At 37.5% G+C, this 25,332-nt stretch overlaps 1 protein-coding gene across 17 annotated transcripts in view; it reads left to right on the plus strand.

Annotated features, from left to right (window-relative positions):
• DNAJB6 (DnaJ heat shock protein family (Hsp40) member B6) overlaps nucleotides 1-25,332 on the plus strand; it is a 63,798-nt gene that overhangs the window by 36,224 nt on the left and 2,242 nt on the right. For all 17 annotated transcript variants that reach the window (XM_087918111.1, XM_087918120.1, XM_087918108.1 and 14 more), the window contains one exon: nucleotides 22,453-22,647. In XM_087918111.1, coding sequence (XP_087774237.1) covers nucleotides 22,453-22,647 — 195 coding nt within the window. The remainder of the gene's footprint in view (nucleotides 1-22,452; nucleotides 22,648-25,332) is intronic.

Below are 25,332 nucleotides of genomic sequence, written 5' to 3' on the forward strand. Positions count from 1 at the left end.
ACTAATATCATTGCTCTAATAAATGGATTTTCTGTGTGCAGAATTAGCATTTAGTCTTATGAAACAAGCATGTCAACATCTCTATATCCTTTATCACATGAAGGAGAGGAGGCTCTATATAGACTCTTCCATAACCAATGAAGTTTGGAAATATGTGTATGTGTGTGTTTATCAACCTGACATGTTGTAATGATGCATTGGTGATAGTTGAGAGCCTGGTAATATAATTTTTTTAAAAAAATTTAAGGCATACTGTTCTTAAGATTTTTTTAAAAAGAGGTGTAACATGCCTTTTGAACTATAACCGTATCACTTGGTACTTAAAAAGGCAATTAGCTTATTTTCTTCTGAACTGTCCATGGAACATTTACTTAAGATCGGAGCCATGGTAATACTTCTTTTCTTCCATAAATCATTTTGGTTGGATGCAAAAATACTGCCTTCCCAAGTAACATACTTTCCCATTGTAGGATCTCTCAAATAGAGTGATGAATTAAATTTCTGACATGTGTAAACTAAGTATAATATTGTATCTAGGCTTGGAAAGAGATCAAAGTTTATTCTGGGTGTGTTGATAAAAATTCCCCAAATTATTGCTGTCTCACACATCATGTTTAGGCCTGTTGATGGCAGTCAGCAAAAATTGGAGTTTGAAATAATGTTGTGGTATGTATGGAATAGTGGGTGATGTTCGTCAGTAGATGCTAAATAGATCCCACAATAAACCATAAATCTGGAGCATTCCCTGCGAAAAAGATACCTTCTCTTCCCTTGCTTTGCTCTTTGATCTGGAGTAAGAGACATACTGCTCTGGCAAAAATTGTGGCAAAAACTGACAGTATGGATGGCACAGTCCACTAAGTATAAAATTTACTTGTTGGAGAGGACTTTCTGTTAGTAATGCTGATTGTGCCTTGGGTTCTTATTTGTCTTTGAAAAACAATGGGTTTTTTAAATACTTACCTTAAGCTTTGCCTAGCATATGATAATCGATGGTTGTTCTCAGGGTAGTCCAGATAAAATTCTGCAAACAACAGACAAATCACTTTATTTCTGTTTGAAATGAAAGGTTCTATAGATATGGAAGTACTATCATGAGGAATGGATTTTGTGTATTTTCATGTTTCTGGAACAAGAAAATGTTTTTTAAAAGATTGATTACATTTGATTGGGTGAATAGGCTTTGGTTCTTCTCATGTTTTGCATTCCAAAAGAACTATCCTACTCCATTCCTTCTAATTTTAGTCCAGATCTGTGCAACAGTCCTCTGTTAAATATGGCTATGGTTAAATTGGGACGATACCAAATCAAAAATCGTTTGTGTCCAACTCTTTCAATTCCACCGATAGCTTTTTGGTAATAGAGTATGGAACTTACATGCTACTTAGGTATCACTGATTCGGGTTTAGCAGAAAATTGTAGTAAAGGTGTTCTAAGGTATATTAGTCTGCATTGTAAGCTACTGAATTCTGGAATGGAAAAAAACTGGGTTGTTGCTCCTTGGAGAAAAGCTAGATAAACCAGTCCTTGTTATTTTCAGCTGCATTTAGCCACATGCCATATATATATTGTAATTGCATTGATTTTGTATGCAACACACACACACACACACACACACTATTTATAGACATTATGTAACTTTCTGTTATCTAATTCATTTTCTAAGATCTAGGACTAAGATTTTCTCGACAGGGAAAGGACAGACTGTGCTTTGAACCCAGCTGAGCAGAAGCAGCTCTTTTGAGATGAAATGAGAAAGGTTTTAAATGGGATACAAGACATCTTTTTTACAGAATTGAGCAAGGATTGAAGATAGTGGAAGAGATTAACCCACCTCTTCAGATTGCTTTGTCATTGAAACAAGATGTTTAAGGAATCCTATGCAGTCCTGAGCATAATGTTTGTTGTCAGATAAGGTGGAAGAGGGGATTCAGTGAGGGCTTAGCTTGGAGACTTTGAGTAGCTACAAACCTGGGCGTCCGTCCCCCAAGACATGGTCATTCTCAGGGGAACGCAAGCAAGCAAGTAGGCCATGAGGGGTTTGTAACTGGGCCGTGGAAACAGCTATAAATGCGCATTCTCATTTGCATGAGCAGTGGGCAAGCATGTGCGCGTGCACTCCGTTTGTTTGAGTGGCAGGTGTGCGTACATGTCGCTTGCAGAAATGGAGTTGGGGAACTCTGATATAGATGATAGACATTGAAGTTATTCATTTGTAGCTCTAGTTGCTGGCATCTGACATTTGTCTTGTTTGAAAGTATTCTAGGTCTTGATGACTATTTGGGCTATATATGTCATCTACCGCTAATTTTGTCCTTTCCCTTAGAATTACTCTCTTACTCATTCCTAAATATGTGTAGCTGAATGTACAATAAATAGATGGTCTCGAGTAGGACAGAACAGAAGGTTTTCTGGCCTCTCTAGATAAGCTTAATAGACTAGTCTTGCCAGTTGCACAAGTTATGAAGAAATGAGTTTGGCATTCTTAACTGTTTTTCCTGATCCTGCAGAATGTTTCAAGGGTGAGAGAGAGATATTGAGGACAGATGGTACAAGTTGAGGCTTGGTTGCTTATCAGCTGATATCTGGGTTTAGTAAAAAAATAAGGATTTTCAGACAATATGACATCTGCAGTCTGTACAGTGTCTGCCAGATCAAGGAAGAGTTCTGCATTCACTGGAGAGATAATTTGTTTTTTCTCAAATTATGAAAGCTCCCTGAAGAATATCACGTCTTCTAGAGGAAGCAAAATTACTAAGCTTGCAAACCTCACAGCCTTCTGTGGTTGAGGAAGGTGTGAGGAGCCCTGGGTTGTTGGTTTTTCAGGATGCCTCTTAGTGATATTTTATTTGAAACCTTGGGGCAAGTGTTCTCTTAAAGGTTTGGAGCAGTAATTAGGAATATAAGGCTATTCAGCTATTTTTTCATGTAGAGTGGTTGAAAATAATTGGGACTAGAAAGCATTTCAAAGTAACTTACTTGAAAGCTGATGACTAAATAAATATGGCTTAATTTTTAAAAAAATATTAGCTTATTTGCTCCTGTGATAAAAATCCAAGGGCTTACATAGTATCAGGGATCTTCAAACTTGACAGCTTTAAAGACTTCTGGACTTCAGTTCCCAGAATTCCTCCTCCAGTCATGTTAGCTCAGGAATTCTGGGAGTTGAAGTCCACAAGTCTTAAACTTGCCAAGTTTGAAGACCCTTGTCCGTATCATGTCCTACTTGTTTGTTCTTATAGAGCAGGGGTGGGACACCATGGCCCATTTATGATTTGTGGACTTCAACTCCCAGAATTCCTGAAACACAGGTCATAAAAGTGCCATGGGTCTCCACCCCTCCTATAGACCACCGCAACCAAGAGCCAGTTTGGTGTAGTGCTTACGACACCAGGCTAATAACTGGGAGATCTGGAGTTCTAGTCCTACCTTAGGCACAAAGCCAGAGGGAAACCTTGGGCCAGTCACTTTGTCTCATTTGAAAAATGTTGCCAAGAAAACGGCAGGAACTTGTTCAGACAACTTCTGAGAACTGGACACAATTGAGAAGAAGAAGAAAAAGTAGGATATGGCAAATGTAGCTTTTTAAAAACATATTGTTTAATGTAGGACGAGTGAAATATATGTATCATTTTATAGTGATATAGATTGCTGAGAACCACCGTAGCAATACCAAATACTAAACAATTCAGAATTATATTACAGCATTTTAAAATTATTCTTTACCCAAATTATGATACCATAAAAACATGTAGTATCAGAGATGAAAAATCATATTTGTGCTGGTTGTGACAAATGCTCTGTTGTGCAGACTCCAACCTTCCTTTCCAATTAAAGTTAGGAAAAAGGTTAGAAAAGAAGCTATAATGTAGCTTCAAATGTTCAAAAACATTTGAAACTATATTATATCCTGGAAGTTCACCCATCGTAAAGTTGCTAAAGTTAAGAAACACTGAACTATAAGAATGCTTTCAAACCTAGCTTTAAAATTAGGAGGGTTGCTGGCATTTAGCATTCTTCAGTGGTGTTTATATTTTCTCAATGCAGAAATAGATGTTGATGCAGTCTTCCCCTTCCCCTTTCTCAACTTGAAGCTGAAAAAAGCAGTCAGAATCATGCCCAATTTTGCCAAAAATATTTTATTTTCTCTGCCAGACCATCAAAATGAGAGGTCAGTATTGATCACTATTCTGTCTCATCCTAAAAAATGTTCTTCACTGTAGGAATTTGTTCACTGTGATCATGCATTTGTTTTTCATGTCTTAAAACTTCCTTCCTTCCTTCCTTCCTTCCTTCCTTCCTTCCTTCCTTCCTTCCTTCCTTCCTTCCTTCCTTCTATGTGTATTTTCCAGAGTATGAATCTGTATTGTATTTGTAGTTCTATAATCTAAGTAACTTTGCATATTGCCTAGTGAGCAGCTCCATATGGATATTCCAGATTAATGTAACATTCACCTTTAAGTATCAGAACTGGTTTATCTGCTGGGAAATGCTAACTTATTTACAATACCTGAAAGCAAGACATGACCCAATGCAAAGTTTCTCAAGTGAGGACATATATATTAGGCTACCACATTGATGGTGGCAATCTTCCCACATTTCAAAATGTTTCCCCTGGTTGATCATTCATTAGTTTTGTTATCCCACTAATGCATAGATCTATAGTCCTGACATTATGAAAATAATAAGTAATAGAAGAAATATAATGACTTTGCATCATCAGATATTTGAAAAAAAGTTCATTTGGCTTCATTAGGAATATAAAGGACTTTCCAATTTTATTTGGCACAAAAGCATCTCTCTGCATTTTGATAATATCAGATGGAAGGAAGGAAGGAAGGAATACTTGTTCCAATTTTCAAGAGGAATTAAACTAATGGAAATCAAACTGATCATAGTACAGAATTGCACCATAAGTTCTGACATAACACTGATGCACATATACACTTTCCCCCCATGAGATAATAAAGTTCAGAAAAGGAGTAAGAAATAGAAAACAAAAGCAGTTAAAGGAATGAGAAAAGGTATATTTGTTTTCCTTTTTTCCCTCAATATATGGAGTCATTGATAGCCATTTTGGCAATGGTCAGTTGAGGCTTTCATATAATGCCTTTAGTGAGAAAATGTGTAGACTTAATACATTTCATTATTTCTTTGAAGAAAGATAATGAAGATCAAATGGGTAAACACCCTTTTGTTCTAATGAAAAACAGAAGTATTATCATAACCTCTTACACACAGGCCTTGAGAACAGGGATGTTAGATAAGCTCTTCATTTTTTTGAGATCTATTTTAGCATGCTGATTTTAATTTATAAAGCATTATAAAACTTGCTCAGCTTCATGTCGTACATCAGTTATACACCCTTTCCTGGAAAGGGCGGCTCTCTGCTTTGTTACTCATACTCTGGTCATCTCCTCTTTAGAGTATTGCAGTGCAATCTGCAATCCTATCTGGAAGCTTCATCTGTTACAAAATTTGGCTATGGGAGCAATCTTGGGTGCCCAAAGAATGGTGGATGTTACACTTTTGCTGCGCAAGCTGCATCTGTTTGCTTTTGGTTCAATTCAAGGTGTTGGTTGTGACCTTTAAAGCCGCGTCTGTCACGGGGTCACGTTACCAACAGGACTATCTCAGCCCCATCACATCAGCCTGTCCCACCTGGTCATCCAGGGAAGGTATTTATGATCCCCATCAGCTACAGAATTCTCATGGGGGAGGGGCAAAGTGGGGGTGTTCTAGGAACAGAGACTCTTTCTCTCTGCTATTGCCCCACTGTATAGAACACCCCCCCCCCCGCTCATTTCCCAGGTAAGCCAGGCCTCTATTCCCCTGGCCTTCTGGAAAGGCCTTGCTTGGCACTCCCAGAGAAATGGGTCATGGCCTTTGTTAGCATCATTGGCAAACGAAGACAAACAAATATATTGAGTAACTGATATGGCCTTTAGCTCTCCATTTAAAATGTTTTATTTTTATTTTCTGTTGTGCTGTAATGTTCAAAGTAACTGAATGCAACGTGCATAAAAGTATGTGCAATGAAATAGGCAATTGCAGTACATTATTTTTTAATATATTTCTAGAAAGTTAATGATAAAAAAAATAAAAAAAGCTATAGAAATAAGAAACAAACATTTTAAATACATTTGATACAAGCAGGTTAGTCAGTTGGAGATAGAGAGGAAAAAATAGCTTTCATATACAATATTCAGGGATGTGGTGGCTCAGTAGCTAAGAGACTGAGCTTGTCGATCAGAAATGTCAGCAGTTCGGCGGTTCGAATCCCTAGCACTGTGTAGCGGAGTGAGCTCCCATTACGTGTCCCAGCTTCTGTCAACCTAGCAGTTCGAAAGCACATAAAAATACAAATAGAAAAATAGGGACCACCTTTGGTGGGAAAGTAACAGCGTTCCGTGCGCCTTCAGCATTTAGTTATGCCAGCCACATGACTACGGAGACATCTTCGGACAGCGCTGGCTCTTCAGCTTTGAAACGGAGATGAGCACTGCCCCCTAGAGCTGGAAACGACTAGCACGTATGTGCGAGGGGAACCTTTACCTATACAATATTCACATCAGGAAAATCTGGATGAAGAGCAGATGCCTACAATTTATAATCAGTGTGCATTTCAATAAATATGAATACTTGCATAGTTCTCAACATATGACCCATTGCTTAGTGATTGATTGAAGTTACGACCAATAGAAAAAAGGGGACTTAAAACCCAGATTCAAAGTTCTGATGGTGAGACCGCCTCTGTGGTCATATGACCAAACTTCAAACACTTAGGAACACAGTCGCATTTATGGCTGCTTACAGCATCCAATAGTCAGGACACTCTTTTTTTACAGTGGTTTTGCTGAAAACTGGCGCCCATAGCAAAACACTGGTTTACTTAGTGACTGGTCCCTGGGATCCCATTCAGGTCCCCTAAGTACTTGCAAATGATTGGTTGAAATTGGATGTGTGTATGATCTTTGACTTCAAGATGCAAATATACGGGGTAGAAGCAGGGGTGCCAGGTTTTCCATTTCCACTGTTCATAACCCTGAAAGCCTGAACAATTATTTTGAAATGGGATGAATTCACTTGGTCCCACCCTTTAGTGACAACTTTGTATCATTCTGCAATTCACTAAAGTTGTGAGCGTCAAAGGCTGGAAAATTAAAGAATCTCTTTATATGTTACCACTGAAAGGTGCTTTGTCACCATCTACTTAATTCCAGAAGGTAAGAACATACATAGATAGGATTTATGGTGGGAAAAAAACCCTTTAAATTTATTTAATGATTTTACTTTTGACTTACTAGAGATTTTTGTATTAAAATAAACTTCCACTTTGCAGTCCTTGGCATAATGAACGTGTTAATAAAGCATTTTTTACTTTTTAAATTGAGACTCCCGGTGCATGGTTTCTATATATGATTTATGACATGTCTTATTGATTAATATTAAATAAATAAATACAATTTAAGGATAAGTGCCTTTGGAGGCCTGGAAGTGTCAATTATTACAATATTATACATAAAATTGGGGGGACATTGTCGATAGAAGACCACCTTTTCTGGGAAATAGTGATGACCTACAGAATAGGAGTGGGCACCTCAAGGCTAAATATAGGTAGCCATGTTTCTACACAACTCCTATTGGGCCAATATCACAAAACATCAGCAGCTGAGAAGATAGGCGCTGATGGAAGGAATCAAGTTCCTGAAGACATGTTCCAGCAGATTTCTGAAGCAGATCAGAAATTTCCTCCACTCTTCTATTTCATCCTGCTGTTTAAAAAACCAGAAGTCTCATACCAGCTGTATTTTTTTAGGCTAAGAGCAACTTTTTGAATATCAAATCCTGAGGTGTGTAGCATAACGTAGCCCCTAAAATACATCTCTCTGAGAGCATGTTCAAACTGGCAATAGATTTTAGTATTCCTCACAAATATGTTGAGCATTTTCCAACAGACCTTTACTATTAGAATCCAGGAATATAGGCTAGGACAATATTATTGGCAAAATAGGTGCAATCACATTCGAATTAATACTATACTGTCATCATTTTAGAGAAGGTTGCCTCTTGAAAAAGCACCTTTGGGACAACCATGACCTGGATGACTGAGAATCTCTATAAACCTCTCTCTATAAGTACTAATATACTTAATGTATATTACAGCTCAGTACAGGCAGTCCTCAACATATGACCACAATTGGAATCAGAACTAATATAATGCAGTAATTAAGTGAGCCGTGTCCAGTTTTACGATCTCTTGGCCACAATCATTAAGCAAATCACATGGTCATTAAGCAAATCCAGCTTCTATTGACTTATCTTGTTGGAAGCCACCAGTGGGAAGCTCACAGGTGGCAATCAGGTAAGCCTGGGATATTGCAACTGTCATGAATACATACTGGTTGCCCGGTGCCCAAATTTTAATCATGTGACCATGGGAACACTGCAACAGTTCTAAGTGAAAGGATTTAGTTGTAAGTCACGTTTTTCCAGTACTGTTGTAATTTGGAATGATCGTTAAATGAATGGCCATAAGTAGTCTAGAATGAACTGATGTTAGGCTACTTTTTTATTTGAAATGTGTTTGAATATTAGCAGCTCGGCTTGGTGGCTAGGCTGTTGGTTGGAGCTCTGAGCTTGGCAATTTGGTTGCAAACGTTTCGTCACCCTCTGAGGAGACATCGTCAGTGCATTGTGTCCTTGAATGGTGACGAAACATTTGGAACCAAATTGCAAATTGCTAAATCTTTCATTTGTTCGGCTGTATTTATCAGGTTAGCTCTAAGTGTGGCCCTATCTTGGCACCGAGGGATCTATGCTTAGATCCCGACATAATGAAAATTTGTGGAAATAAGCCTGTTTCTCTACAAGGCTGAGTGGTTTTTATGTATGTTGTATATCTGCAGCATATTCATGACAATGGGAGATAAGGAATGGTTGTTCTGTTCCTCAGGACTGCCCGTTTTTAGTATTCAAGTAGAGGAAAAAGTCTTTTTAATGGATGAGAATCCATCTGATCGCATCTATCCACTCCCTACCAGAGACTGTCCTTGTCAACTAGGTCATTCAGCCCTTTTATAGATATATGCCCACTTTGGTGGGATGCAGTTGACATAATGTGGGAATTAATATTCTTGTGGTAGTGCAAGGATTTACTGATTCTGTCCTATCTAGCTACAAAGTAGAACATGGGCCTGAAAAAGCATTAATCCTTTAGAATTACAAGCACACAGTTTGCTTTGTTTTGTTTGTGTTGGTACAATCATTTCACCATGTGACAAGAGCTGAACATGCTGAAATGAAACTTCTTCTGACAGTAGAGACCTTTGGGAGACTGTGTATCTTGCGAAGGTCCTTAGTCCAGCAGTGCTTTTGTTTGGCAAACTATTAAGCATTCTTCAACTGTTAAGCATTAGCTTGGTTTCAAAATAGTTTGCCCGAGGTTTACGCTTGCCAGATCAAATCTTCCAAAAATAGGAGCCTCTAACGAGTGCTGCAACAGGCTGTCAGAAGGTTTTTGCTTCATGGAGTTAAACATACCGAATGCTGTTTATTAGAGACTAACTCTGATTCTCTAACTATGAAGCCTCCTACATGGGAAGTTTATGGATTCTTGCTCCATGATTAACATTGTAAGTTTATGGATTCTTCCTCCATGATTAAGCTAAGCTTGGAAACATTTATTTTTGGAAGAACTGTTTTAGTCCCATTTTTGCTAAGAGGGGAGGAAAAAATGTCTCATAGGAAGAGCGGGAATTGTCCAAAATATCTTCTTAATATTTCACACAGTTGTTAAGAATACTGTGAGCTGGTTTGAAAATGAAAGAAAGAAGAACATAGTTACTGAAACTTTCTAAAACTCATGAGAATTGAGGCTTGTCACAGAAATCATAATGCTGTTTTAACTCATTTGCTATATTAAGCCAGTATATTATAACTGCAGCTCATAGCCTCTTCTCCATAGCTCTTGGATAAATGTGATACATTCATATTTCAGCATAATCCACTAAGGCAGTGTTTATCAACCTTGACAACTCCACAACCTGTTAATTTCAACTCCCAGAATTCCCCAGCCAACATGCTGTTAAAGTGTACACATTTTAAAGTTGAAGTCGACAGACCTCATCTCAAAGTCTTTGGCTCAGTTCACACAACATGCTAAAATTTGGCAGGCTTACTCATAGTTTTTTAAACAAATGGGGTTATTAAACAACATCTCACAAATCTAAGCCAAAAATCATGGTTAGAAGCCACAATGGCTGGGTTCATCCATCCCATTAAGCCCAAACTAAACAAACCACATTACAACTTAGGAGTCAGATGAGACAAAAGCTGAATAGGAGTCAGGAAGAGAGTTAGCATAGGCACTCCCTAGAATCTCCGAGGGTATATCTGTTGTGGTAAAATGCCTTAATCTGGCAATATTCTGTCTATTGGATGTAAGCAAGTAAAAAATTATACTTTGTTGTTCTATGATATTCTTGGGCTGGACCTGACAATGTATTATAAATTAAATGAAATTTAATTTATCCATTATAAATTAAATGAAAATGTACTGTTCTGAACTCTTTAAATGAAGGACTGGGGTAAACTATAAAATTAAGGAAAAAAAAGATTATTGAAACAGGTCTGGAAATTTATTTATTTATTTTGTCAAGCAAGTATTAGATAACAGGTATATGTATAAACATGATTATGAGTACATGAAGTGGATATGAATAAAAAGAAACATTAGGACAGGGACGGTAGACACGTTGGTGCGCTTATGATATTGCTTTGATATTTTTCGTCCCATCATATCTTAGTTTCTAATGGAATTTAACAGAGATTTAACTAAGGCAAGATTCAAAGTAGATAATGCTATTGGGGACTAAGTGAAGTATAATTATTGGAAACTTGTGGAAAAATGTTGATGTACATATATTCTTTGGTTTTGGGTATAAAGAAGAAATGGCATAGTAGCTTATGTATGATTTTTCAAAAGGAAAACATAACAAAATGCTATTCACCTCACTCCAAAGTCCATAATTTTCTACTGACATGAGGTAATCTTCCTCAAACAGGAAATATAGCTAGCCTATCTGAACTAGTACCTTATGATGACCAAAATAATCATGTAGTCTGTGATAAAACCCTACTCATTATATTCTGAGCTGTTAATGACTTCCAGAAACCCAGAATAACAAACAGACAGTATCTGTACAGAGTAGGAATCGAAAAACTTGTGACTGTCCTATTTTTTCTTGTGGTCTTCAAACTCTTGTGCAAGGCCATGTCTTCGCTGGTGTCTTTAATGAAGTCCCTCTTTGTTTTGTTGAACCTTAGCTTTAATCCTTGAATGAAAAAGAAGAGAACTTTGTCATGAATTCTTCTCTCTTCTCTTCAGTGCTACAGAATTTATTCTGATGTTTGTTTTGGGAGCTTCTTTCCAATCTTATTTCTTCCATTGTGTTTTGGGTTCTACTGGATTAATCTTCGGTAGGAACTGCAGTACCGTCATTCATAGAAATGCATGAAACATTACAGAAAACTGGGATGGATCAGGGTGCAATGCAGACCGAACTTCTAATAAATGAAGGAGTAAATAATCTGATCAGGATATACTTCATAATTTTATTACACTGATATACTTGGGGATGAGGATATCTTGAATCACACTTATCCCAATTACAGAGATAATGGAGCTTATTTTTTCCCCCATTTTTCCTTTGCCATTTGTCCCAAAAAGGATTCCCCATTGTTGATGTGGGAAGTCAAAAGAAATTTGCCCTTTTAAAGTCCAGGGGAAAAATATTTAACAATAATTAAGCTGGAACAACAATAAGAAAGCTTCCATGATTAGTTATTTCTAAAGAAAGAATAGCTATCCAAAATGGGAATCCACCATTTATAATCTACCCAAATCAATACAAAAATCATTTGTTTACATTTTTTTATGCAGTAGTGAATATTTTACACATTCTCCAAGGGATAAATTCCAGTATTTAGGATTATTTTAACCACTGCCTTTTTAAAAGCAATTAAATAGCTAGAAGGCTTATAAACTTCCAGCTTTTCAAACATTCCATAGATGTTTCTTAGATGGCTTCATTCTTTCTACATTTTGGTCAGGAACTTTTTGTCCTTGTGTGCAGTTCTTCTTCATAGCATATCTATAAGAGCAAATTCTTTTAAAAATAAGTCACAGAATATAATAAAACTGATGTTTTCTAAAAAGCAAATAGATTTTTTGAAATGTTGCCTTATTTGTAATTTCAGTGTTTGGTGGGTTTTCTTGGAATTTCAGACAGAGATTGTGTCTGAGACGGTGGATTTAATGTTCTGAAGAGCTTGCAAAAAGAATGTAGTTGACACTATTATAAATTCTAAGGGAACTCTTGTTGGAAAACACATAGGAAAGTGGGCTTACAGCAGAAAGAAGGAGGCAGCTGACAATCTTTAGAAGGTGGTCTTCTGATTTCTTCCTAAATATAGCTAAAACCAGTCCAACAAGGACCTACTATTTTGACTTAAGTTGTTGCATTTTCACCCTGCTTTCTCAAATGAGCATTGTCTCCCAAGCCAAGCTAGATGATAGCATCTAAAGCACGCCAGAAAAAAAGCTCAAAGCTATTGAAGTATAGTGAGAAGGCTAGAACATATTCTGCTTTCCGATCTGTACTGTTGCTTTTAGAGCAAGATTTGGATTATTGGACTCCATCGGCAAATGTGGCCACTTCCACCACTTGCCATGTCACAATAGGATTTTCACATGCAGTACCTCAACCATTGAAAATATTGCTCATGTGTTGTTCATCTGCCTGTTATGTATATCCTTTAGGCTTAGGCACTTACAGTCTCTGTTGGTAAAAACAGCCCAAAGGGAACCGAATTACAGATTACTATATTTCCTCCTGGGCTCTCATGTACTGCACATATTATAAGCAGACTGTTAAGTTTATAATTGGGGTACCCTGTAAGGGATATTATACTGATATATTTATATTTTATCACTTTATTTCCTCCTATCTACCTTATTCTGAAATTATATTATGTACTATATTTTATTTTATCGATAGGGCTTCAAGACTAATCAATCAATAAACTACTACTATGTCTAATATGTCTTCTACTACTATTACTACTACTATTATTGTACTGTTGCCAAGAACACAAAATAAGTTTTTCCACGTGCTGGATTTGATTAAAAAAACAACCCCTCACCTGTTTATGTTTGCCAAAGCATCCCATATTAGAAGGACATCTTTCCCCTCAGATTTAAAATCTAAAAGAAATTAGAAGAGACAGAAGAGGAAACAAGGCTTTTTCCTAAGGCCAGAATGATAGTAAGTACACTGGCCTTTACATTCACTTGCCTGGACTCACTTCTTATTATTGTTCAAGAGATGGATGGGGGTTGTCCTATTACTTTTATTTTCCTTCTTATTTGGTGTAAGTAGGAAGAGAATAAAACATAAATTTCTGCTTTCCATCAAAAGAATAAACTCAGCATATTTCCACTCCCTAGATACTCTCACTCCTTCACAGTCCTTTAGCTCTGCAGTGCCTGGGACATATAGCATCATGATTTCTGCCAGAATAGTGAAGATTGGTTACATGCTGTAGAAAAGAATGGAAAGGCCACATAAAGTCTCCAATATTTGTTATTCCAAAATGAATCTTGATTGTTAAAATCAGGTTCTTTTTTCTAAAATTGAACCACAGAAATCTTTAGAAACATCTTCACTGTTAAAACGTTCAGTACAATGGTCGCCAACTGGTGGGCTGCGGCCCATTGGTGGGCCCCAAGAAAATTTTGGTGGGCCATAGAGGAATCTCACCCTCAGAGCACTCCCCCCAAAGCAATTAATCCAGGCTACACAAAGACACAAGCCTGCGCCACCCATATGGCCCACGGGAACCCACCCCGTCCATTCACTCCTTATCCAGCAAACTTGCCAGTTTCCTTTTTCTGACCATCAGCTGTTCTACTCTGCCGGGAGATTTAGATTAGCTAGAAAGCAGGAAATCGTTGGATATCTTACCTTCTAGTTAGTCTTTAGATCTTCGGCTCTGCTTTTAAGCACAGTCAAACCTCCCTCAGGACTGAAGGTTCTATTATTCAGTGCAGACTCACAGCAAGCAAATTTTATGTGACAGACTGAGCTAGCCGATGGCAGATAGATTTCTGAATGAATCCGTGATTCTGTGAGCAACTCAACCTGCCTGCCTGCTTTGCCTGATTTTGGGAAAAGTTGCTTTTTATGAAAAATTCAATATTTATATGAATATTTAAAATATTTACATACAGGCCATGCCCAGCCAGTCACATGACCACCAAGCCACACCCACAAATTAGGCCATGCCCACAGAACCAGTAAGTAGTTCCTGGGATTTAAAATTATCAGTTTGGTGGTCCCTGAGGTTCAAAAGGTTGGCGACTCCTGGTTTAGTATATTCCCGAACAAACATTTTGCTAGGCATCACCCATTTCTGTCCAATGATCTAAGGCTTGCTCCTTACTGTAATTTTGGTTGTGAATGGAGTCCCAAAAATCGTGAGTTATCCTTGATTGTAATTTGACCACAACATAATTGCATAATTATCACACAGTTTTTCCTGTGTACATAGAACAGTGATGAGATTTTTCTTATATAAGAGGTATTTTCTTTGGCTCTGTGAGAGCTAAATGTCTGTCTGTCTTAGAAGTACAGGTATTCCTTGACTTACAATTTGTCGCTTAGCAGCCATTCAGAGTTCCGGAAGATTTACCTAGGAGGGGTACTTATGATCTGGATTCGAAGTTCCAACTGTTTCCCTCGTGGTCACATGACGATTTCAGGCGCTTGCCAATATGGCTGCATTTGCAACTGTTTGCAAAATCCCGCAGCACATGACCACAGTTTACAAAATTTCCCCAAAACTGACACTTCCCATAGTGAACCATTGATTTGCTTAACAACTGCAGTAATTGCTTAACAATGCTACAAAAAATATTTGTTTAATTTAATGGGTAGGCTCCATTATAGTTGTAAGTCAGGAATTATTCGTAGGGAATGTTGTTGACCTTTTCCTTATAGAATGTTTGGGACAAAACTTAATGCTTATTTCCATTCCATTTCCATTCCATTTCATTTTCTCTCCTTCTCTAAAAATCACCCTTGTTGATCCATTCACTGGAGCCAATTTATTAATCTAAGCTTTCATTTTGCTTGTCTCTTTCAGAGATAGCCTTGAAATATTGTTAATTTGGCCAAGTAATATTAATCCCGATATGTGATTTGATATACTGTGTTTGAAGCACCAGCTTTAGGTGTTCTTGGACCGATGCATAGTTTTCTCTATTGGAGATTGTTTGATATCTCCATCTGGTTGCTTGTGAGAGCAGAATGGGAAGAGGAGCATGTTACGGATAAAATAAGAAGAATGCATGATTTATAAATTGTAAGCTTGGGAGCTTGGCAAAGGGTTCTTGAGAATCATTCTTGTGAAAGAAAAATATATATTGTTGGACAATGAGAAAATACATTGTTTTCAGGTATACAACATGCAGTGATAAACAGTATACAGCTAAGGGTAGGATTATTTTTTCTCACAAGTCTACAAAACTTGCAATCAGTAATGAAAAGTATATCTTTAAATTATTACATCAATTGCCCCTTAAAGACTAATGAAGCTAATGTGCCACATAAACTTTTGTGGAGTATAGTCTACTTCAACCAAAGTTTAAGCAATATTAAACTTATTAATTTTAAGATACTCTGAGACTCTTCATTGTTGTACTATAAAATATTAAGACAGCGACACGTTTTGTAATCTTGAAGAGTGGCAGTGGGATTATTAAGAATGAGGTTTGGGAAATACATATAATTTTGTGGCCAATATAATGGAACTTTCTTGTACTCTTTTTAACTACTAAAGTAATAGTTGCTTGTATTAGAAATAACATATAAGGTGTTCTTGAAACTTAAAAATAAAGTGTTCTATTTTTTTTTCATTTGCTTGCAAATGAGTGAATTTGAATGCTTACCTGATATGATTAATGTGGTCCAATCAGACCAAGGTGTGAAATAGGATGTTGCCACACACAGGGAAAACATCCATCACACCTTGTGCCAAGATGATTCCTTTGCTACTTCACTCCAGAAATTACAAGCTCAGTCTTACTTCAACCATACACCCTAAGTCTGAAATATCCTATGGGAATCTTGAAACTTATGTAGTATTAGAATTCATAGTTTTTGTACTATCACAATATATAAGCTGCTTCTTCTCCTCAAGTTGTACGCAGGTGGTGAATCTATGTATACTGAAAAATCATTTGTGCCTTTGACAAGCATTTCATAAGATGCATTTTTGGCAATTGGATATCTTTCCTTTCAACTACTTTGATAGCATACATGCCATGCCGAGTATGCATGTTTACAGAAACAGATGCTGTACGGCCCATGGTTCTCTCTGACCTTGATTATTTTCTTGCAGACCTTTCATTACCCAACTAGGTAACATCATCAGTGCAAGAGGAGAATGGGGTTTGCTCTCTGTTTAAATAGCCACTGATATATAAACCACAAACCCGTCTCCTCTAGCACTGATTATATTATCTAGTTGGGTAATGAAACATCTGCAAGAAAACAGCCAAGCTCATAGAACAACAGGGATCACTTAATTCAACAGAGCTACCTATATTCTCTTCTATCAGAAACAAATGTTTCCTCCTGTTTCGGCTTGCTAAATTCTAGGCTGGAACCTGTAAAGTGGAGAGTGCTTTAATTTTCATATCCTCCCATTCCCAAGAGTTCCCAAGAGCATACTGAAATGTGAAGAACATGAAAAGTCAAATGACCCTATCCCACCAAAAGCTTACAGCAAGAGTATATGTATTATTAAGCTCATTTAAGTTAGTCATGGCACAGCCTACTTAGTATGAAAGCATGGAAGAGTCCGGATAAATCCTGACAATTAAGCTTAGCAAATCCCAGGCCACTTATACATGGTACTGAACAGTGTGTAAGCCGCCTAGAGCCGCCTGTGGCAAGATGGATGGCATACAAGTGTAACAAATAAAATAAATAGCATGGCCATTTCCTTAAAATGAAAGAAAGCCTATCTTTGTGCAGAAGTCTTGTCTCCAATAGTTCTTGGACATTTGTGGCTAATTCAGAAGCAGACAGCATTTACCTCTACCCATTTACAACTCAGCTGGTGCTTTCCAAGAAAGCAGAGCTTAGGATCTGTTTGCTAGCACTTTTGGAGTTTACATGTGAAAGGCGTTGGGAGAATAGAAACCTCCTACCCGAATATAGTAATTCCATTTAGTTGTAATTGCTTATATCCAGTCCTTTTTCCTTTTGTAATGGCACTTGAGCAGAATATTACTACAACAAATAGAAGGCAAGAGAAAAGTCCCACTGAGGCCTTAGCAGCCCAAATATGACAACTAAAGTTGTGTGCTATAAGCTTTTTTTTTTAAAAAAAAGGAATATTTAGTCTATAACTGATATGAGCGGAATTTTGTTTCTGAAGTAAAATTGCCCGCAATAGAACTTGGCATTTTCAGCCAAGGGACAATCTTATCAAACACAGCTTTGTTCAGAAAACGCTAAAAACACACTCCTCTAAATACTGATTTCTTTGTTGATCTTCTTTCATTGTGCAATGTTGCCATCCAGTGGCTAGAAAGCATGATTCGTTCTATTGTATCACCTCCGAACACCAATTAATACAATAAGGAATATTATCTGGCCATTTGGATTAAAAACATTTGGCTGTTAATGGAATAGGCAGCTAGAATTGAAATTCTGAGAAATATGAAATATAGCCTCTCTGCAATTGAATTAGTTCATGAAAGTAAAAACATATAAATGTGGGGCCTTTTATCATGCTAGTAGCAAGTTCAGGATATAATACCCACCACCATCATATATTGTAAGTACTTGTGTAGACGTAAACTTTAGATTTTTTTTTCAATCAGTCCAGGCACTATAGGAAATGAATGATTAATCTGTATTGACTGTAATTCATGGTTTGCTGCTTTTGGAGCAGGTTGAAAAAACACGGATCACAGTTAAACTCCCCTATGATTTTCATTCTGGTTTTTGCAGGTAGAAAAAAAAACATTGTTCATGGATAGAGGTGTCACAAAATTGGAGCAGAAAGATTAGTTTGTAAAGATGTAATTTTGAAGCATATTCATGGATTCCTTGATGCTTCTTTTGTTAACATTAACTACTGCACTGATTTGGCTTAGAGATTCTACTCTCAATAAACTCTTAGCCAAGGGAATTTTCCACCAGACTGAAGAAATAACATGGAAACAATGATATCACCCAATTATTTAGAAACAATCCCGAGGTCTGTCATTACCTGTGAATTCATCAGTTTGTTCAAAATTGTCTTTTTAAGCCATTCTACAATTAAGTTAGACAATAAGAACTCGATGAAAGAGACAAATAGTTTTAATGTTAATATTTTCTGTTGCCTTGAGTTCTAGCTGTTAAAACTTTTAACTGGGGCAAAAAGGAATAAAGCCATGCTATTCTTTTTTTTTAATTTCAGGGTGATGTGGGGAAAAAAATACAGTTCTAAACTTTTTTTTTGCAATTATTAACAGAGTAACAGAGTTGGAAGGGACCTTGGGGTTTCCTAATCCAAGCCCCTGCCCAAGCAAGAAACCCTGTACCATTTTAGCTAAACGGTTATCCAGTTTCTTCTTAAAAACTTAAAAACCTCCAGTGTTGGAGCACCCACAACTTTTAAAGGCAAGCTTATATAAGGAGGCATGTGTAAGATAAAAGAATATTGCTAATTACTAACATTTTAAAACAATCCATATTCAATAATAAATAATAAAATAGCTTTTTTGAATTTGAAAACAGACTATTTTGCAAGTCTCGCACATTTTGTTGGCCAGATCATGGTAGCAAAATTATTGAGGCAAGAGTCCTTTTTTTAAAAAATAAAAAAATAAATTTCAGAAACAAACATTAAATACATAAAGCATAAAAGAAAAGGGGGAAATGAATAATAGTTAAGAAAAAGTGCTAAAAATACATCAATTTAGTCAATTTAGAAAAATAGTGTGGTTAGGAAAGATAACAACTCATTCTAGAGATAAATTTGCTGTTCCCAATGTAAAGTTCATACCCTTTGATTTGCCTTTTCTGTTAAATGATATACATACTTCCTCTTGTGACACTCAAAAGTTAGTCAGTTTCCAGGAAGTAAGAGATTGTAAATGAAACATTGGTTCCTGCCATGTCTTTCCACAAAATCTAAAAGGAAGAATGTCACAGTTCTTCCAATAATAGTGGGTTTCCTTCCCCCCTTTTTTTCTGAAGCTGTCTGGTTGGCAGAGGAGGAAGTATCATCCTTAAAAATCCATTCAAGGAAATGGTGCTATAGAAGAGGGTTTCCAAGCTTGGCCACTTTAAGACTTGTGGACTTCAACTCCTAAAATTCCCCAGCCAGTGTGGCCAGCTGAGGAATTCTGAGTGCTAAATTCTACAAGTCTTAAAGTGGCCAAGCTTGGAGACCCTACTATAGAATATTCTTTTGTTCATGAGCTTGTAGACTTTGCCATTATACTTTTTTCCATTTCATTGAATTAGAACTGAAAGTGAGAGAAAATAGCCTTGGGGGAAATATGCTGCTTTCATGATCAGAATTAAACCAATCAGAATTAAGACTAACATGTAATTTATATTTGACCAAAGGTTTTCATTTGAGCTAAGTAAATGACATCTCTGCATGTCTCTCCATTTTCAATTGTAAGGGTCCAAAAGCATTGTTGGTCAAGCAAAAGGTTTTGAAAACTTGTTTTCAGCTTGGAATGTTTTTTTTTTTTATTTCTTAACATTATACAGTAACCACTTCTCTTTGCTGTGCTCCCTAGTTATTAACTCCTGCCTCCTCACCATCCTAGGCAGTTGATTCATGATTCAGCAAAGAAAACATGCACGTAATTTGGCACCACCTGGAATGACACCATGCTTAATCAGTATTATTAAGTGTGGTTGGGAACATGAGCTCAACCATGTATTCGAAGTCTAACAACTCTTTCATTTCTAAAATGTTTCTTTCGTATTTAAATACTCTTATTTTTTAGCCTATTTGACTTGTTCTATTTAATTTAGAACATAGTTCAAAGAATGATACATTCATAAATCTTAGTCCTTTTGGGTATATGATGTTTTCTTTGATTTGGGCATCACTCAAATTCTTCTAACAGTAGTTTCCACATGAAGACCAAAAGAACACATGATAACAACTTTCAAGTATCACAAAGATTGTCATACTAAAGAGGGCAGGATCAGATCTACTGTGTTAACCCTACAAGGATGTAGGTTCATGTCAGAAGGAACTTCCAAATTGTACAAGTGAATCAGACTGGCATAAGAAGTGGTGTGTTTTACCTTGTTAGAGATCTTCAGACAGGAGCTGTCATTGATACAATGATCCCATACTCAGCAAGGAGTTTGACTAGATAACTGCTGAAGTCACTCAGCTCAGTGAGTTTATGACAAACTTGTGTCAACACAACATCACGTGACTGTATCGTGACTTTTTCCCTTTCGCTAAAATGGTGGTGGTCATGGCTAGCGCGTGACACATCCGGCCTGTAGGCTGTGAGTAATTCTGTCTATGTCATTTCTTCTTATTTATAGCAAATATTCATATTTTGTTTGGGTTTGGGCTTTTTTTTTTTTTGGCTTTGTAATAGCTTGCCCACAAAGAGTTTCTCCTGGTTGGTAACCAATCTAGACAAAATCAAGATGTACAATATCTAAACTTCTGATTCTTTAACCTACCACACTTTCTGACTTATTACAATAAAAGGGTACCCAGAATTGGATTCAGGAGCTTATGCATTTCTCAGATTGGAGGATAGAATCAGTTTAGTTGCTTCACAAGAAATGGAGCCTAGATTGTAAGAGAGAAGCCACAATAGGTAGCAGGTTAGAGATGTACAGGTAGGAAGTCTGATACAGCAACTGTGATTCTTGTCTTTAATGAAATCTTATCTCATAAAATCACAGGGAGTCATAAAGGATCCTTTGGTTCTTTCCACCAATCTTACCAATTTGCATTAGTTTTTTTAATCTTTTCTTTTGCTCTACAGTTGGCTCTTTGTCACTACCATGTTTCCCTGAAAAGGGGACCCTGTCTTTTTTGCTACCCAAAAAGGCACTAGGTCTTATTTGGGGGGGAATGTCATCTACTGACTTACCTCACTTGCATGCGTCACCCCTGGCCTCCTTTTTGCTGTCAGAGGCCTTCAGGAACTTCTTCTTCTGCAGCCAGCAAGGCTTTCCTGAGGACCTCTGCAGCTGATAAGAGCTCCGGATCAATCTGGAGCTTTGGTATCAGCTACAGAGCCCTTCAGGAAAGCCTTGCCAGCCTTGCTAGTTGCAGAAGAAATGGGCCGGCAAGGCAAGTGTCAGGGTGTGCGAGACCTGGCTACTACTGTCCAAACGTAAGCAGTAGGGCAGCTCCATCACCATCCTGTCCACACCCTAGCTTAATTTTTACCCGTCTACTCTGGAGTGGGCGGGATCTTAATTAGGGCTTATTTTGAGGGTAGGGCTTATATTGGGCGCATGTGGAAAAATCAAGCTAGGACTTACTTTCAGGGTAGGTCATATTTTTGGGGAAACAGGATAGTAGGGTGACCATCTTTTCTTTAAAAAAATCTTTTTCTTTTAAGAAAAAGACACCATTGTTAACTTCTTACTAATATTTCAGAATACTGGGTACATATCTGAGCTACCTGCTACATCACAACTTGTAGATTTTAAGATGATTTTTTTTCATATGGGTCTTATAATTCCACTTGGATGCTGTTCTCAGGCTGTGGCATTCTGTAGCAAGCACTCTTGTGGGTTGTATTATACCTTTTCATTGGTCTGCCCACACTGTTGAAGGAACTGAGTATCTAGATGAATCATGGTGATTCCATTTGATTCATCACTGTTATTGCGTGCTCATAGGTAGCTTCATCAGGAGTCAATCTGCAGTGTTTTCTCCTCTCTTAATTTCCTCCCCATTGTTCCAAATACACCAGTGTAGTTTCCACTCACAGTGAGCGGGGTAGTGTCTTAACATAGACAAATGCTGCTTGGTTACACATGAAGAAACTGAAGCACAAAAAAACTGGAAGTGATTTGTTCCTTTCAACTTTCAACCCAACTCTGGATTAGGATTACAGACTTGGATGCAGAAGTGTCCAAAAGCCAGATGACATTGATGGTGATCAAGATGGTTTGATCAAGCCTTGTTTATGTGCAATGCATCCCAAGCTTTTTGGCCACGCCCTTTGGCTATCTCTTACATGGTGTTTTGACCAAACCCCTACGAACACCCTGCTTAAATGCTTCTTCGCTTTGCTTTTATTTTCCATGACATATGAAGTCTACCTGTTTGTCCAGCTCCTTCCTGTCTTGAATGGTTTTGTTTTCTTCCCTTCTTCAGGTGTCCCCAATGAAGAAGTTTTTGCAGCAGAATGTACCCGCAGAGGACAAAACGCCTTGCCTTTCCAGCCCGCTAATGTCCGTTCTCCAAAGTCCCTGAAGCCCACCACCTACCCCAAGCATGTCTTTCACTGTAATAGTGATGAGGATGACGACTTGGTGATGACCAACTGGGAGAGCCCCTTATATTCATCAGGTGTGCACAAAACGGGGCATGAGAAGCTAGTAAATAAACGGGAACTGGTGGGAAAACCAGGGAAAAAAGATTCGAGAAATAGAGAGGAACTGAAAGAGAAGAAGCGAAGGAAATTATGGGGCTGCATCCTGATTTAGAGCTAGCATTTCACGGTGCATTCTTTCACCCTCTGCCTTCAGAGACACTTCAAAATGTTTTGAGTCCCATCCCTTCCCAGCAAATTGTGAAAAATACCCAAATAAAAATCCAGCCTCTATGCCCATAGCTATGAAGAGGTAGTTGCTAAGCTGCATTTTGTGCCTGTTAGTTGGCATTTTGTCTACTTTCCTTGCTTCAGATTCAGGCTTGGCAATTATTTGAATAATCTGAGTTTTGGAGTGCGTGGGATCATCTTTTGTATCTTTACTTTTTAATTGTTCCCCATCCAATCAAGACTTTTCATGGAAGGCTCATGTGCATCTTTCTTTTGCAAATTTAAGTTGAGATGCAGAGCTACCTGCTCGGTATTTTATTCATTTCAGTCATTGTCAGATCTAAAATATCTAATTTTCAGATTAATGCTACAAGACTAACATTTTCTTTGGTATCCAGGAATAACAAGAGCTTTAACATGAGTAATCTATTGTTTATGCCCTATTTGTTTTACTGGCTGCCATCATAGGAGAGGCAAGAACATTAAATTACTGTTTTATGAACATGCTGAAATGAGAAATTACAGCACTATATACATGGCTACACAATCAGCTTACCTTTGCTCTACAGCTTAGAATTTCTGTTAGAAAATGGGTGGGTTTCCCCCCACCCCCCCGCCCCCAAGAACGCTCTCCCAATTTGCTATGCGGGGCATCCATTCTCCCTTCCAAGCCTTATGGAAATTGGGGAAAACTCATCTGTAGACCAAAAAGACTATAGGTAGTCTTTGTTTAGTGACCCTATGCAGCAATGACAGCGAAGAGAAAAGGAATCTTAAAACCAATCCTTGCATTTACAAACTGTGTAGATTTGTAAGGCAAAGGAAAGTTGAAGCAAGATCATGGTTTCACTTAGTGGCTATTTTGCTTAATGACAAATTGATGGTCCTAATTGGAGTTGCTAAATGAAGACTATCTATTCCAGGAATCTTGGCCTACCTCTGCTTATGGATAGAACAGCTGATGCAGCAAGCATTATTTATATAACCCTATTGCAGCTTGACAGCTTTTGATTGGTGACTCCAAATAGTTAGTATTCACAACTTCCCACAACCTACTACTCATTGTTTTAAAACGCGGAACATACCACACTACAACAGATAGTGTCCATTCTTTTAGCAGTGGACAAGCAAGGCGAGACGGGTTTGTGGAAATGACAATTGCATTCTTGCTGTGACTGTTAAAAATATTTAACTCAGTCTGTCAGCCCAACTAGAAAGGTTATGGTATATTTATTTTCAGACATAAAGGAGAGGAAAAAAAACTAGTAATTAAGGCTTTAAAATTCTCACATTTGATCAGGGCATTTATTCACCAGATAAACTATCATGATTTCTAAAGTGTGTGCCTCAGAAATAAGCTCCAGATGAATCCATCGCCAGGACTGGGAGGAATTTAAAGAGGTGACTGAATTTGCTGATCAGCTTTTTCCAGAATCAGTTATTAGAAGGTGGTGTAGCATATTTATTAGTTGAACATCTAATTGTTGTCATCAGAATGGGACTAATTCAGTATCCAGCTAAAGCCACCCTTGAGTATTCATTGACAGGAATTGCTGTTGTCTTTAGGGAGCTGGTGGTAATTGGAAGAAGTAATACAAGCAGCCCTGACTTATAACCATCTGTTTAACAATGACTGAAAGCTATAGCAGCAATGAAAAAGTGACTTATGATTTGTCCTCAAAGTTAAGATTGTTATACCACTCTTGTAGCATCATGATTGTGATTTAGGCACTGAGCAAGCAGCTCATATTTACAACAGTTGCAGCTAGCTTCTAATAATCCAAGTCAATGCGGGAAGCTGGATTTGCTTAATGGTTGCATGATTCAATTAATGACAGTGTGATTCAGCTGTGTTAAAAAATGGTTGTAAAATCAGGTCTGCTCAGGGAATTGCATTGCTTAGTGACAAGCTGGGTTAAAAATCTGGGCTAACTACCTGTTAGATTCTCCTTTGCAAATTATCCAGCTGTCAGTCATAGCCCCAGCTTTGGAAATGAAACTACTCTATTTTTGCTACTGACTCTTGCTAAAAATAAGTGAGAAATAGCTTGTAATAGAAATAGAAACTCAAGTATCAAAAGAAGAGTTGTGGGGTAGCTTGAAAGGACAAATTGAAATATTTGTTTTACAGAGCAGTCTTTCTTTACTTGTCTTAACCATATATTTTTCTTTGGGGTAACAGAAGATTATAAATCATCATTTTCAAGATGATGATGACAATGATGGAGAAGAAAGAAATCCACTTGTTTTTGTATGTGGCACCTTCTCCAAAACGAAACTTCCTTTGCTTGCCTTTAATTTGCTTATGCTAACTGGTGAACGACCTGTAGCTTAGCTGAGCCACACTTTTCAGAAAGTTCTTAGGATAGAATTACTTTAAAAGGTGAATGTCTCTTGGTGTTTAGGAATCACTAGTTCATGCAATGAGCTGAATTATGCCCGCATGTGAAGTTTTGAGAGAATTTTCCCAGCCTCCTGGACACGAATTTTCC

This window comes from Pseudonaja textilis, chromosome Z, assembly GCF_049901715.1.
Source record: "Pseudonaja textilis isolate UNSWEBS1 chromosome Z, rPseTex1.2, whole genome shotgun sequence".
In the NCBI taxonomy this organism is placed as follows: Eukaryota; Metazoa; Chordata; class Lepidosauria; order Squamata; family Elapidae; genus Pseudonaja; species Pseudonaja textilis.